Source organism: Ammospiza nelsoni, chromosome 24 (genome assembly GCF_027579445.1).
Source record: "Ammospiza nelsoni isolate bAmmNel1 chromosome 24, bAmmNel1.pri, whole genome shotgun sequence".
In the NCBI taxonomy this organism is placed as follows: domain Eukaryota; kingdom Metazoa; phylum Chordata; class Aves; order Passeriformes; family Passerellidae; genus Ammospiza; species Ammospiza nelsoni.
Window position 1 is genome coordinate 6,821,644 of NC_080656.1, and position 15,447 is coordinate 6,837,090.

General features: G+C 47.5%; 1 protein-coding gene across 11 annotated transcripts in view; it reads left to right on the plus strand.

The window, feature by feature from the left end:
* The first annotated feature begins 9,795 nt into the window (after nt 1-9,795).
* The window catches only part of NCAM1 (neural cell adhesion molecule 1), an 88,226-nt gene continuing 82,574 nt past the window's right edge, over nt 9,796-15,447 (plus strand). For 8 of the 11 annotated variants that reach the window (XM_059488278.1, XM_059488283.1, XM_059488279.1 and 5 more), the window contains exon 1: nt 9,796-9,917. In XM_059488278.1, coding sequence (XP_059344261.1) covers nt 9,863-9,917 — 55 coding nt within the window. In that variant the 5' untranslated portion in view covers nt 9,796-9,862. The remainder of the gene's footprint in view (nt 9,918-15,447) is intronic. The other 3 variants (XM_059488284.1, XM_059488289.1, XM_059488285.1) reach the window with 3 other exon arrangements.

The window sequence follows — 15,447 nt, forward strand, 5'->3', positions numbered from 1 at the left end:
GTGCTCCCTTTGTCCCATCCGCTGCCACACCTTGGCGCCCAATCAAAGCTTTTCCAGAGCTCACTTTTATATCCTCTCACTGCCTGATCCCAGCGTGGCCAGTGGGGAATTCAGGCCAGGATTGCCTTTGAACAGCAGGAAAGCTCCACGTTTTCCTGAGGAAACCTCCAATCCTGGTGCTCTCAAGCCCAATAAATTGGATTTGTCTCCTTGCAGCAGCCCGTGGCAGTTAATTGCAAGTTTTCCTTGCAGGCTGCAAGCGGTGGGATCTCGCTCCAAAAGGCATTTCTGATCTTGGGTGCTCTGTAAATATTTACGTTCTTTCAGTGGAGGAATGCTTCGCAATCAGACAAACCACACAAAGGCAAACGAACTCATCAAAAGAAACCACAACTGAAATGTAAATATCAGAAAAAAAGGGAGAGAAAAAAGCCTCTCTCTGGGAGAACTCCCAGCCCAGGTGGTGCTGTGGGTTTTCCTCAAGTGAGGATTATTTTTTTCTAACCTGCAGGTGCTTCCAGATGATGCACAGGATGGGAAACCTGGCCCAGTCCACCTTAAATCTGAGGCTTTAATGGAATTTCAGTGTTTTGTCAGGCTCAAAGGCTGTAATTACTGACCAGGACATAATCACCACTCCCACTCCAACTTTCACCTGTGCCTTTGATACATTTCAGACCTACTCTGAGCCAAATATTTTGCCTCCTAATCACAGTTTACACTCTTTATTCCCAAACATCAGGTAGCAGCAGGAAGGGAGAGCCTGTGTTCTGTCAGTTAAAGGTTTCTTTATTTCAGCCTTGTTTTTTAACACTACCAGCTAATCCCCAGCACCAAAACAACGTTGGAACTTTGTCAGGAGTTTGCTGCTGATATCCAGGAGTATAATTGCATTTATTTATCTCCCACCTCCAAATTTTAATGGATTTTTTTTCCCCTCACAGATAGCAACAAGGACACAATGGGCCATAGATAGGCTGTAAATGTAAAACCTCAGTTTTCTTCTTTCTTTTGAGCTCCTCTTGGGACAGATGCAAGCAGCAAGCAGGACCAGGAGTTTTACTGCCGGGATGCAGCTTGCTTGGAACAAATCCTGGACTTTTCCTCTGTCACTTTCTGCTGGGAGAGAGAAACTTGCCATTTTTAATTCCATTCTGGGCTCTTTTTTTGTTTTTTTTTTTTTAATTGGTTTTTCTGGAAAGTAAGACAACTCAGTGAGGGAATGCTCAAATGGAAATTACTCTTGCAGAAAGTCTTGCACATTTGCAGGAGGTTAAACCAAGGAAAATTGGGAGCCATTATCTTCCCAAAGGCAGAAAATGTGTTGCCTGAATTAATGGCTGATTTCAGGAACACACTCGGAACGCCATCCATCAGAAATGAGGTGCTGAATTACCAGCAATAGCCCCGTTCCTTATTAAACACTTTGGTTAATTAGTCTGGGAACGTTTCACAGGCTGGGGCTCTGTGAAGAGCTGCAGAAGGTCAGAGCAGAAGGCAGCAGGCGATGGATTAGTGAGCACCAGGACTCAGCAGCTCTGAAATCCCCCTGCCTGAGCTCCCAGCCCCGCTTTGTCCACCTGTAACCACACAAATAAAAGTGAATAATGATTATTTTGGCCAGGAGACCACGACAATCGTTCTTTCTGAAGAGTTGAACGCTGCCAGTCTGAGCTGAGAGCCACCTGCCCTGAATTTGTGTGAATTCACAGCAGAGCCACGTTCTGTGCAGGTAAATCTGTGCAGGATTTACCCTGCAGTGAGACAGGGAGCCCACACTGCAAACCACAAACCAGGGGGAAGAATAAATGCAGGATAAAGGCAATTCTAAATTTCTAAATGCAGAATGAAGGCAATTCTAAATTTCTAAATGCAGAATGAAGGCAGTTCTACTTCCACACCTGTGGGCTCTCCCAGGTGAAGCTCCCAGCAGAAGGACAGAACGTTTCCCAGCCTGCAGAGCTTTTGGCGGTGCTGGCAGTGCCACCTTTTGCTTCCATCTGGGGCCCTGATGGAGCACAGCCCCCTGCTCCTCCCTCCCTGAGCCTCTGCCATAAATGAATGGCGTTAGAGCTCCCCTAATGTCCTGCATGAGCAGGGTGGTGCTGATCCCTTCCCCTGGCAGGGGCCCAGGCCAGGTAATTACCCTGTGAGCCCTGAGCGCTGTGGGGCTGCTGGCAGCTCTCAGTGCCCAACACAAACCTCACACCCTGAAGGGTTTTCCCCTTTCCTTCTATAAAAACATCCTCGATGTCTTTGGTTTTTTTGCCGTCTTTGCTGAAGGATCAGTATTCCAGGCAGGGATGTGCTGGAGCCCCCATCTGGGGTTTGTTTACGTCCAGCTCTGCCCTGACAAGGGCACTTTGTGCTGCTGGGGATGCAGGGGGACAGCAGGGAAAATGATGCCTCTATTCATGGGCAAGCACCAATTTCCAATTGGCATTTTGTCCCAAAAAGGCCAGAAATACAAAATTGCTCCTCAGATAAGAAAGTAGAAACCAGGCCTTGATGTACAAAGGATGGTTATGCAAAAAACCCCAACCCTGGGGCTGCATAATGGAAAAAATAGGGTGAGTTGTACTTTTAGCTTAAATGGAGCAGATAGCAAACTAAAAATCCAGGGACAAATTCCATAATAATTTATTGCTGAAAATGATTTTTTTTGCCTTGTGAAGTCAGGAAAGAGTGAGGAAAAAACCCCAACAGTTCTAGATAACAAAGTTGTCACCTGGCTGATCAGAAATGTGATTCTCCCCCAGCTCTAGAGGGGTGCCCCATGTCAGCCCAGCTCACCTCACCCTGTGTACGCCTTAAATGAGCTGGAAACACAGCACAGAAACATGAAACAGGATCTTCTGCTATTGGATTTTCCTTTGCTTTGCTCCATTTGTGCTGTGATTTATATGGAGAGCACAATTCGGAGGATTGCATTGTGCCAGCAGTGAGACCACACTCCCTTTATGCCAAGATGAATTATTCTGCAGCTTTCCCATGCTGCTCAATCATAAACAGGGGCAATGGGCAGAAGATGAACCTGTGATTAAGCAGGATTTTCTTTTTCAGGTAGATTTCCCAATTCTGAAATATTTTTTGATTATAACATAGAAAATATTTCTGGGAAAAAACCATTTCTCACATTTCCATCTTCCATGGTGTGAACAACTTCCCAGACATTGCACAGAGCTTTAAGGAGAGTGGGAGGAGGAAGAGCCCCAGAAGAAAAGGAGTTCATGGAGTTTAAAAATGCAATTTACGTGTTCAACAAGAGTCCTGCAGCAAGATGCACGTTCCACATGCATCTCAAAGCTCCTACAAATAAACAGCTCTGCTCCCTCTGCTGCAGATTTTGATCTTGGGACCAAAAATAGGAAATACCAGCCTGACACTAGGACAGGATCCTTTCCCTGCAGGGCCAGAAGGGTCTTTTGTGGTGGGATTATTTCAGAAGTGAGGCTTGGTCAGACACCCAAGATGGAAATTTGAAATATTGCAAGTGATTTGAAATACTGAAAGTGATTTGAAATATTGCAAGTGATTTGAAATACTGAAAAAATTTCCTCCAGTGCAGCAGCTCTGTTAAGTGTTTGACTGTTTCCACGATAAAAGCTGCTCCCAGAGTTCACCCCAGCTCAAAGGGCTGTGTTTAATGGCCTGGTGCTGTGGTGGCTCTGAGTCCCAGCCACGCTGGGAATGGAGTGCACTGTGGATATTGATTAGCCCTGGAATTGGGACTCATTTCCCCCGATCCACTGCTGAGTGCTGGCGTGCCCAAGGGGCTGGTTTAGGCTTCAAAAACACAAAGGGAGTGTGGGCTGTGGAATGGCAGTGACTTTCATTCAGGAAAAACATCTTTGCAGAATGGCTTGGCTTTGAGAAGGAAAATATTTACATCCCTAATAATCTGGAACTGGAATAACAAGAAACAAAACTTGAAATTGCAAAAAAAAAAAAAAAGGGGGGGGGGCAAGATCCCACAGTTCCTGAGGCTTTGTGGCTTTGTGACATTAAATACACTTGAAAGGACAAATCACAGCTGAGGTGTTAATTACTCACATTGCTGCAATGGAGCTTTGGAGAAGGGCTGGAGGGACAGGGGAAGGGATATTTTGTTTTTCTTGCATTTATTTCCACCCTGCTGGTTCAGGACTGGCCCTGTGCTCCATGGTTTGAGCTGAGGAGCAGGAGCTCTGATTTCAGCTCCCTTGGGCCACAGGTTTCCTACAGACACATCACTAAATCAAAGTGTGCTCAGCTAAGGTGACTTTGTTCTGCTTTTTTGGGCTGTGTCCTCAGCAGGGGCTGTGCTGGGAAAATAACATAGAAAATATTGTACACCAAGTTTGGGGTTACAGAAAAATGAGGACTTGGGGAAACCAAGATTTGTAAAAAGGGAAATATGAAATCATGGGGGAATGTGCTGAATTCCAGCATCTTTTCAGGGCTGCTGCTGGATTGCAGGGAAGCTGCACAGGCTGAGCTGTGTTTGGGGGTGATGATGGTTTTGCCTCCAGATTTATCACAAGTTCCAGCCCTGGGGACCCCTCCAAAGGCGCTGTCTGTCCTTGTTGTCCCACCTGACTGGGATCAAAATGGCTCCAAAGAGGATCCTGAGCCTTAGCAAAGGTTTTTGTGCTGTTTTTTCCGCCTTCCACAACAAGCACAGCCCTTCTCCACGAGAGGCTGGAGCAGCTGTGCAGATGGCAGACAGCTGCCAGAGAAATGCATCATCCTCCATCATCTGGCACCGCTCCTGCCAGCACAGAGCCTCTGCTTTGTCACCCAACAATTCCTCATCAGAGAGGGAACCTGGGTGAGGAGAGCTAAAGCCACACCAAAGATGCTCTCCTGATCCCATCTGGGGGGGTTTCAGTGGCGTTCATGCCAGCCTGGGCCCTCCCCACCCAGATGTGGAGATGAAAAGCACCACATCTTTTATTGCAGAGTGCTTTACATGAAGAACCTGCCTGTGGAGCAGCATCTTGTGTTTAAATCATTAAACATCACTTTAATTCAGACTGGAGCACAAGAGCAGCAGCAATAAAAACTGACTCTAAAAGCCAAGGATAGATCCATGAGACAGAGCTGTGAAAATCATGGTCAGGACTGCGGACTGGGGGTGATGCTCACCAGTGAATTCAGGCCCCCAAACTGGCGATGGCAAAGATTAAATTCCAACCCTGGTGCTTTATATGAAGAACTTGTCTGTGGAGCAGCATCTTGTGTTTAAATCATTTAAATCACTTTAATTCAGACTGGAGCACAAGAGGACCAGCAATAAAAACTGATTCTAAAAACCAAGGATGGATTCATGAGACAGAGCTGTGAAAATCTTGGTCAGGACTGGAGGGGCAGCACTGCCCTGGGGTCTGGGGTGATGCTCACCAGTGAATTCAGGCCCCCAAACTGGTGATGGCAAAGATTAAATTCCAAAAGTGGTGGCCAAAGGTTTCATGGCTGAATTTCAGCATCCACATGTGCCTGGGAAGCTGCCTCAAAACAACCTGGATGTTGTAAATCCCATCCAGGCTTTGGTAACAAAGCAAAGGATGTATTCAGCTCCAGAAAAAAATGATTTTTGCCTCAACAGCAAGAATTTTCCAGGATCTTTTTCTTTCTCACTGCATTTCAGCACCATCTTAAGACCATTATGCAAAAATAGAAACACTCCTTTACTCACATTTTTATCCTCTCCACAATATTTTTGGAGAAATGTGAAGCTGACATAACACAGAGTCAGAGAGTGAGATTCTGTTACAAGTTTTATTCTTCTGTGCCTGAAACCCAGTCACAACCAAAGAATGTTGGGGAAACATTCAGCTCTGCTCCGGGCTGATATAAAAATGGAATTATTCCTTTTTTTTCTCTTGGAATGACTGCCTACCTGCCTGCCTGGTGGGCAATCAGCATAATCCTGTTCAGTTGCCTCTCAGCAAGAGGAAAATTAAAGCACAGTTCTGCTCCAGTGGATTCGTCTTGTGCAGCTCTGACTGGCAAGGAGCTCCCTGTGGTAAGGAAAGAGAGGAGCAAGAAGTTGTAAATTACTCTTTTTTTTTGTTGTTGGTTTTTTGGACAGCTCTTTACTTTTGGGGCATGGGGAGCCTTCATTAAGTTTCCAAGTGAGTGCGGTGGTCATCGATGCTTTGGAGGCAGCTCTGGGGATGGATTGCTGAGCGTGGCTCTGGCAGTGCACCCCATGTGCAGGGAATGCGGCTCCTCAGAGCTTGCACATGTGCCTGAACATTCCTGCCAGGCTTATTTATACTTCTTTTAAATCAAAGCAGGCTGGGGGATGGATTTTTTTCAATTAAAACAATCCTTTATTGCTTGCTACCATGAGACACCCTCTTGTTTTAGGCTCTTCTGTGCTAATTTTGCACACGCTGGTTTTACACTTGCACTCATGCACATGATGTGATGGCGAGGCTTGGAATAAATATTATTATAAATAAAAGCAGCAACCAGAACAGCTGTTCTTTTAAAATAGCCAGGTATTAGTGATGCTGGTGTCTGTTATTTAGAGGCACTGGGTGATGGAGGTGCTTTAAATACCTTTAATATTTTAAATTAAAACAGAAACCAGTGACACCATGGGGAGAGTGGAAGAGAGCAGTCAATTAATCCTCATGTACTCTGTACACCCCTTTAATTCCTGTGATTCTGCTCAGCTGGGAATCCTTTTCTCCTCTGAATTAAAGTACCAGAGTTGACTGGGTAGGTTAAAAATATTAAAATGAGACATTAGTGCACACTGGCAATGTGGAATGGTTTTATTCATGAAAGCTTGCATGTTAAATGTAACATTTTATCCTCAAAGATGGAAGATTTCCTGAATTCCCACAAGTGCCAGGTGACTGCCAGGAATGCCATCAGCTGGGTGACATGTGAGCTGTGAGTCAGAGTGACAGAGCATGGCCAGGAAATGGAATATCCTTTCCCTGGGTATTTCCATGACTAACAGCTCACATCCAAATGCTGCCAGCTCTGGGCAGGAACCATCCCTGGCTCCAGGAGAAATCCAGGATAAAGCTTGGAGCTCCAGGTATGGACATAAAGTCCATGAATTCCAAGTTTGGAGTGCTCAGATTCTGAATTTCTGGGCTGCAATTTCACCTCTCCAGTTCTCATGACTTCACCCTCATTCCTTGGTTTGTGACATCACCAGAGCACAGGAATATCTTTGTGAGCCACCTTGTCTAAAAAGGAAAGGGAGATACTCTTACTTTTCTTCTATATTAAGACTTTTAAAAATAATCCGTGGCAAAGACAGGGATGTTTCAAGGGACTGTCTCAGCTTTTATTGCCTGGCTGTGAAGAATATTGATTTGAGGTCATTTTGCATAGCGTTGTTATCCATCACCATAAACATCTGCAGAGCACAGAACAATCCCCCTCTGGCCAGGAGGAATTCTGAGGTGCATTCCCTCATCCTGCCCCTTTTCCAGAGCCTCCAAATAAGGGAGAGCTCTGCTTTGTGGTTTAAAAATCTGGGTCTAATATTTGTGAAATGCCTGTATAGTTAAAATTCACTTTTATTATATTTGCATAGCAGAAGTGGAATTAATTTGACAGGTTCCACCGCTGCTGCTTTTAAATGTGGCAGAAAACTTCAAATTTCCTGCTCACTTTTATGCCAAGTACCCAGTGAAGTCAGGAACTGAGACTTGCACTTCAGTTATTGATTGATGGGATTTTTCTCCCCTTTTATTTTATATATTAAATGCACAGGCATGGCCCATAAAGCTGTGTTAATGGCCAAAAAAAAAAGGAAATGTGTCAGGTAATGTACTTGGAGCACCTCATTCCATTTGGATATGCCTGGGACTCGTCTCCATTGGATTTTCATCATAAAAGCCATGATTTTGTTTTTAAATTACTTGGAGGCCTAAATCCAGGCTAGACACTTGATGTCTTTGCTCTGTGAAGGATTTTGAAGAGAAAAGCTCATACTTCAGGAATTCTGCTCCAGGTGAAATGGTGTCCCCAGATTCTCCCTTATTCTGCCCCATCCCTGAGCTGGAGGGGCTTTGGGGTGATTTTTCCTCTGCTGATTTCCATGTGAGTTCTTCCCCTGAAAAAACTCCCACAGCAGGGACTAAAATATTGTTAAATAGGAATAAAGATCTGCTGCTATCTCCAACACAAACAAGCGCTCCCCCACAGCACACAACAATTCATGGTGTTTGTTGTGTGCAATATTCTCTCCTCACAGATCCTTCTGTTCCAATTTTTGGGGATGTCAGCTTGCAGGCAAGAAGAGCTGCCTTAATTGATGTGACGTTCTCTCCAAGCTATTGTTTACCACAGAGGAATATTCCTGCTTTGCAAGGGTTTGACTCTTTTGTTGATTTTTATGGAGAAGAGGACTGGGATTTCATGGAAACCCCTCAGTTTATAAAACTGTGTCAATACCAGCCTGTGAACTTATTCTGGATGCTCTAAAGGTCATTTTCACAAGGTGGCAGGGACACCTCCCACTGTCCCAGGGTGCTCCAGCCTGGCCTTGACATTCCCAGGGATGGGGCAGGAATTCCTCCCCAAAATTCCATTGACACATCCCCTCTGCAGGCCTGAAACCATCGCCCTTGGCCTGTCATCATCTGCCCGTGCAAATAAAAATAAAGATGTTGTGAAACTCTGCTGTGTTCTCTTCTGGGGTTGCTCTTCTCAGGCCAAGCTCGCAGAGATTTAATCGCAAAAAAATGGGTAATAATTGCTGCAAACTCAGTACCTTTCATAATAAAAAATAAACCTAATGTGTAGAAATCAGCTAATTGTTTTCAGGATAGAGGGGTATTTCTTCCTGAGGTTTTTATCCCAAATACTCTCAGGGCAAGGTTGGCTTCCTGCTACAAAAAAAAAATATAGCACATATAAACATATACATAAACATATATGACATATATAAATATATATAGCATATATATTTATATATAGCATATATAAATATATATAACACATATAAACATATACAATGTATAAATATATATATAAACATATACATAACATATAAATATATATATAACATATATAAATAGATATAGCATATAAAAATATACAATGTGTGCAAACCTATATAGCCTATACATAACATGCACTGTTTTTCTAATATATGATAATATAATAATATTTTTTTGCATAAATATTAACTACCTACTTTCTATAGCACATAATACATATCATATACACATATTTGCCTATCTATTATGTACACATTAGAATAATTTATATTCTAATGCTATAATATTATTTGATAAGACTAATAACGATGCTATGATAATTAATGATAATATAATATAATATAATATAATATAATATAATATAATATAATATAATATAATATAATATAATATAATATAATATAATATAACATAACTCAATGCAATGTTATATTATATTATATTATATTATATTATATTATATTATATTATATTATATTATATTATATTATATTATATTATATTATATTATATTACATTACATTACATTATATTATATCATATCATATTATATTAATTTGAAATAAATATATAATATAATAATAATTAGTAACGATGCTACGATAATAAACAACAAGACGATACCAACGAGCAATAACTATTTCCCTATTCCTCCGCTCCGTTACTCCCCAGACAAAGCCCTTTCACCCCCGGCGCGGCGCGCAGCAGCGCGGCACTATTTCCCGTGGCGGATGGATCTGTGTCCCCGCGCGCAGGGATCGGGCGCTGCGGTCCGTCAGTCAGCGCCGTCAGGCGGCGCCGGGACGCGGCGGGCGCAGCGCTGAGCGGAGCGGCCACGCCGGGCTCGGCTCCCGCGCCCTCCCCGCGCCCGCAGCCCCGGCCCGCCGCTCCCTCCCGCCGGTGCGATGCTGCTGCCGCTCGCCGTGCTGCCCTGCGCCTTCGTCCTGCTGCGGGCCGCAGGTACGGCGGGCCGGGGGCGCGCCGCGAACAATGGGCTCGGGCGGACCCCGCGCCGCGGGGGCTCGGCGGGGCCGCGGGGTGGCGGAGACGGCGGCAGGAGCGGAGCGGGAGGAGGAGGAGGAGGGTGCCGAGCCGGGCCGGGCTGCGCTGGGCCGGGCTCCCCCGGGGCCGGGCTCGCTGCGCGGGGGGCGCGGACAATGGGCGCGGAGGGGATGCTGCGTGCGGGGTCGCGGCGGGCTCGGGGATGCTCCCGCGGCCGCCGCCCGCCGGGGCACGGACGCGGCCAGGGGCGCAGCCAGGGATGCGATCGCCGTGGAGCGGCTGGAATAATAACAGGAGAATGAGGAGAGGGAGAGGAAAGAAAAAAAGAAAAAAAAAGAAAAAGAGAAAAAGGAGGGGCGCGGGCGCTGCCGTTGTGGAGCGGCCCCGGGCGCGAGCCGTGGTGCGGTGGCCCCGCCGTGGCCGCTCGGCAGCCGCCGGTCACCGCCCGGGTCGCCCCCGCCCAGCTCCGGGAGCGGCAGGTGGGCTGGGAGCGGCGGGATGGAGCGGCCACACCTGCGCCGGCCCCGCCCCAGCCAGCATCCCTGCTCCGAGCTGCATCCTTGTGCCATCCATCCATCCATCCATCCATCCATCCATCCATCCATCCATCCATCCATCCATCCATCCATCCATCCATCCATCCATCCCTGCTCGGAGCTGCATCCCCGTGCTATCCATCCATCCCTGCTCGGAGCTGCATCCCCGTGCTATCCATCCATCCCTGCTCGGAGCTGCATCCCCGTGCTATCCATCCATCGCCGCTCCGAGCCGCATCCCCGTGTGCTCCATCCCCGCTCCGAGCCGCATCTCTATGCTAGCCATCCATCTATCCATCCGTCCGTCCGTCCGTCCCTCCTCCCCGGCGCTGTCCGTGCCGGCGCTCCCCGGGGAGCGCTCCCGAGCCGCGCTGCGCTCCGCCGGTGTTTGTTCCGTGTCCCGTGCTGTCCCGTGCTCCCCAGCCCTTGTCCCCCGTCCCTGGGGAGCATCCCGGGCTGGCGGTGCCATCGCCCCCTCGCAGCTGTCCCCGCGCCTGGCTGCGCTCCGGGATTTCCCCGGTGCCGTGTCCGCGTCCCCGCGCTCCCCGGAGCTGTCGGTATGTCTGTCCTTGCCGCGTTCCGTCCCTGCCTCCTCCCCACGCTGGGGATTTTTATCTCCTTAAGCAATTAGCGCCGCTGGGGCTCTGTCTGAGCTGGCGGTGACAGTGGCGGTCGCGGTGGCACTGGTGACAGTGTCTGTCGCGGTGACAGTGCCACCAGCGTCCCCAGGGCTGCTGCCAGACCCGAGCCACCTGTTTAACATCAGCACCCGCCCCGAGCCCTGCCCGGCTCTCCGTTTGGGCTCGGTTTAACTAAAATAAAACCCGAGAGCGTTTGTGAGGGGTCTGTGCGTGGCGGGGGGGTCGCGCTCCCGCTCCAGCCGCTCCTGCCCTGCCCGGCTCCGCATCCTGCCCGGCCACACCCTCGCATCCCCGGGGCTGCACAGCCCCGACGCAGCCCCGACACAGCCCCGCCGCCTCTCTCGGCTGGGGGAGCCCACAATAAAGCGCCTCGCTTCGGGGGTTTTTTTTAGTTCTTTTTTTTTTTTTTTTTTTCCCTCAGGGGAAATAAATGGGAGTAAGCAAAAGAAAAATTATCTGCATATCAGCTGTTGCCCCACTCGAATACATGTTTATCCAATAATAATAATTATGAATATGGAGGCTGCCTAGGGAGCTGCACAGCTGGATCTGTTAAATCAGCACAAAATGGAGAACACAAAAACCAAATAAAATATTAAAAAGCTAGAACAAAGCAGCAGCAGTGTTTATGGTGAAAGCAGCACCAAGTACATCCAGCTCTGCTTTCCACCCTAAAGGATGCCGTGCTTGTGTTCCTGCTTTTTTTCCCCACTCTGTCATGGGGGAGAGGTAGTTTTGCTTTGAAAGCTGTGGAGATGTCAGTGCAAGAGGGTGTTTTATTTATTTCTATTTATTTTCTCATTGTGCTGCTAAAGAAACCTTAAGCTTAAATGTAAGAGGAGGCAAGAGGGAGATATTCATCAGTGAGGAATCCCTGAGGAAACTGTTGTGTGAGCACAGTTGTGGGGTGGGCTCACAACCAAACCATGTTTTTATGGCTTTTAGGATAATTCCACATTTCATGTGTACCCCCGTGGCCTCTGGTAGCGATGATTTATTTTATTTAGTCTGCTGTAAAATTAAAACATTCCCTGATAATGCAGAAGCTGATTTATAGACGGAGCAGATGGCTCCTCTCCTTTCATGTGCATCCTGAGAACTGTTATTTCCTAAAGAATAGAGAGGATTTGGTACCAACTTTATCCCCTTGACACATGAACTTGAAAATTCCCCAATTGGCTCTTGGGCTGGGTTTGGTATTTTTTTGGGGAGGGAGTTTTTAGTGTGTGTTTTGTCAGAGGTTTTTTTAAGGACATTTCAAATGAGTAACTCCACAACCACCCGGTTTTGAAGTGTTAAACATTGTGGCTGCTCTCCAGGCTGAAAGTGCCTTCACTTTTCCTGGCTGGCCTCCAGAAATGTATTTTAAGGATAGCTGCTCTGCCTGGGTGCGGGCGCTGGGTACACAATGCCAGGGGGGGTTTTGATGGTTTTCCTGTTTGTTTGGGGTGGGAGGGCGATGCCGTGGCTTTCCTGCACGGGCTGCCAGGGAAGCAGAACCAATTGCTGGGGGAGGAGGAGGAGGAGGAGGAGGGGATCCTGCATCTGCTGCCATCAGTCTGCGAGGAGCAGAGGGACAGCTCGGGGAGGAGACAAAGCCCAGTTTATTTCCTCATTTCAAAGGCCACCCTGCGGTTTTCCTCGTTGTTTTGCACACCTGGTGATAGAAAAAAGGCACATTTCTGGCGGTTTGGGGTGGGTTTCTGGCGTGGTTTTGGAAGCATCGTCTTTGCAGTGTGTTCAACGTGAGATGGGCGTTATGAACCTGCCCAAATGCCTCTGCAGGCAGCCTGGGAGGAGCTGTTTCCCCTGGAACTGTGTGGTGGCTTTAATGCAGGGGATTCTGAGAAAGCGTCAAGGATCTGATGCTCCGGGGCAGTGTTTTCCAGGTGCTCTGTGTATATATACATATATATATAGAGAGAGAGGGTGTTGATTTCTTTGTTTATTTCCCAATTCTCTCCTTTCCCACGGATGTGAAACGAGCAAAGCCACTCGCTTGTAAACCCTCACTTTGAAAACGACAAGGAAACAGAATTGTGTTTTTCTTGCTGTTTATAAACGGGGAGAATGGGAATAACTGGGCTGAGGGTGTGTCTGGCAGGGAACTACGGCTCCCAGCAGCTCCTGGATGGTTCCTCTGCGCATGTTTTTTTGAGGAATTAATGTGATTTTTTTAAAAAAAAGAAAAAAAGAAAAAAAAGAGCCACCAGGCAAATAGACTTTGAGGCATCCAAATCACAGGAGCAAATGTGAAGGTCAGCTCTGGGCTGGCTGTGGCTCCTTTTGTTTAGGAAAACACATTAGCATGGAGCAAAGGGCTGGCTGTGCACGGGGATGGAAATGAGCAGGGCTTGGCAGCAGGGCCCTTCTGGGTTCCTGGTGGGGAAATGCAGCTGCTCATTAGCAACGATGCCTTTTGAAGTGACCCGGAGCCAAATGGCAGCTCCTGCTCCCGCCTGCCCCTGGGCCTGGCTGGGGCAGCCTCTGCAGGGAGGTTTGCATGGGGGTTTGGGCGTGCAGTGCACGTGGAATGGAGGGAAACGGATCAAAATCAAGGATAAAATTGAGATTAAATAAATGTATGGCTTTAAATCCAGTGCTTTTCACTGTATTGATGGTAAAGCAGATAATCCCTCTCCATAGGGTTGGTGATGCAGATTCCAGACCTTCCCAGGGTAAATGACACACACAGGATGGAGTCCCCATCCCTGGAAGTGCCCAGAAATGGCACTTGGGGCAGGGTTTGGTGCTGAACACGGTGCTGCTGCAGGGTTGACAATGACACTTGATGATCCTAAAGGTCTATCCCAACCTTAACGATTCTCTGGTTGCACAAAAAGCAATTTCAGGAGGAATTTCCTCATGGGAAGGGTTAAACCTGGGCAGGGCTGCCCTGGGAGCTTTGGATTGCCCATCCCTGAGGTGTCCAAGGAATTAATTACTGGGCAGGGTGGGGACTGCTCACAGCTTGCACTCATGGCTTTGGGGGGCTTTTCCAGCCTCAGTGGCTGTGATTCCACGGCAAACCTTGTGCCACAACACCTTGGGCTGTTCCAGGATCTGATGCTACCAGGGCAGAGTTTTCCAGGCGCTCTGTAACAAGGGCATTGATTTCTTTGTTTATTTCCCAATTCTGTCCTTTCCCACGGGTGTGAAATGTGATGTGAAACAAGCGATGCCACTCACTTGTAAATACGGGACTTTGAAAATGACAAGGAAACAGAATTGTGTTTTCCTTGTTGTTTATGAACTGGGAGAATGGGAATTACTGCCCCCCCCAAGGGAGGAATGGGAATAACTGAGCCCCCCAAGGACTCCCCCACCAAGGGAGTTGCTGACATCTTTTAAAATACCCAAAACCACCTGAAAACTTCCCCAGAGCATTTTATGGCCCCTGTTACAGCTTTGCCTTCTGACCCAAGAATTTGTGTACTGGAGGTGCTTCAGCTCAATTCTGCCTGGGACAAATGTGGGGCATCAGCAGCCTCAGCCCAGCTGCCGGAAAAGCTGATTTTGGGGGAACGGCACACAATGGGAGGTTTATCCTGCACAGCAAGTGCAAATTGCTTTAAGATTCCTCTGAAGAAGCAGCAGCAGCAGCTGTGGGGTAGAGTCACAGAGAGCTGTGCTTAAGAGCAGGGGGAGTTATCTCAGTTCTCCAACGTGAATAATAATTGGGATGGAGAGCTGGTGCTTGCAGCAGAAATCACAGAGCGAGAACAGGATAAAAATTGTGCTTGTGCCTGGAGATGAATGCCTGCACTTGGCTCTGCAGAAACAGAGCTGGGGGTGGGAAATGGGGGGCATTTTCAGGAATCTGTGTTTGCTCTGTAATGGCTCAGGGTGGGTTCAGTGCTCCTGCCCTGCCCTGCCCAGGGATGGAGGCACCAAAGGTCCCAGGGGAATTCAGGATTAAATCCAGGTCAGAGAGGGGACAGAGCCCCTGATCCCACAGCCTTTCCTGTTGTTCTGGCCCAGGCAGGGCCATGTCCCACCTCTGATGCAAGGAAATCCATTTGGGGCTGCAGGCAGTAATGGGATCTGTGTCAGGGCTGATCCATCCTCTGTTTCCATCCAGATCTTGTGACAGGACAGATGCAGGGGGAGTTGGGAAAATGGGAGTTGGCTGGTTCAGTACAACCTGGGAAGAATAATGTGGAAAAATATTTGGGAAATCCATTGAAATGGTCGATTTCTTAAAATGAGAAGCAGAAATTATTTATTTTGTTAAAACAAATGTCCATCACTTCACCAGGGCATCACTGGACAGGACAAAACCCATTTAAAGAAACTCTTGACTGCTTGAAT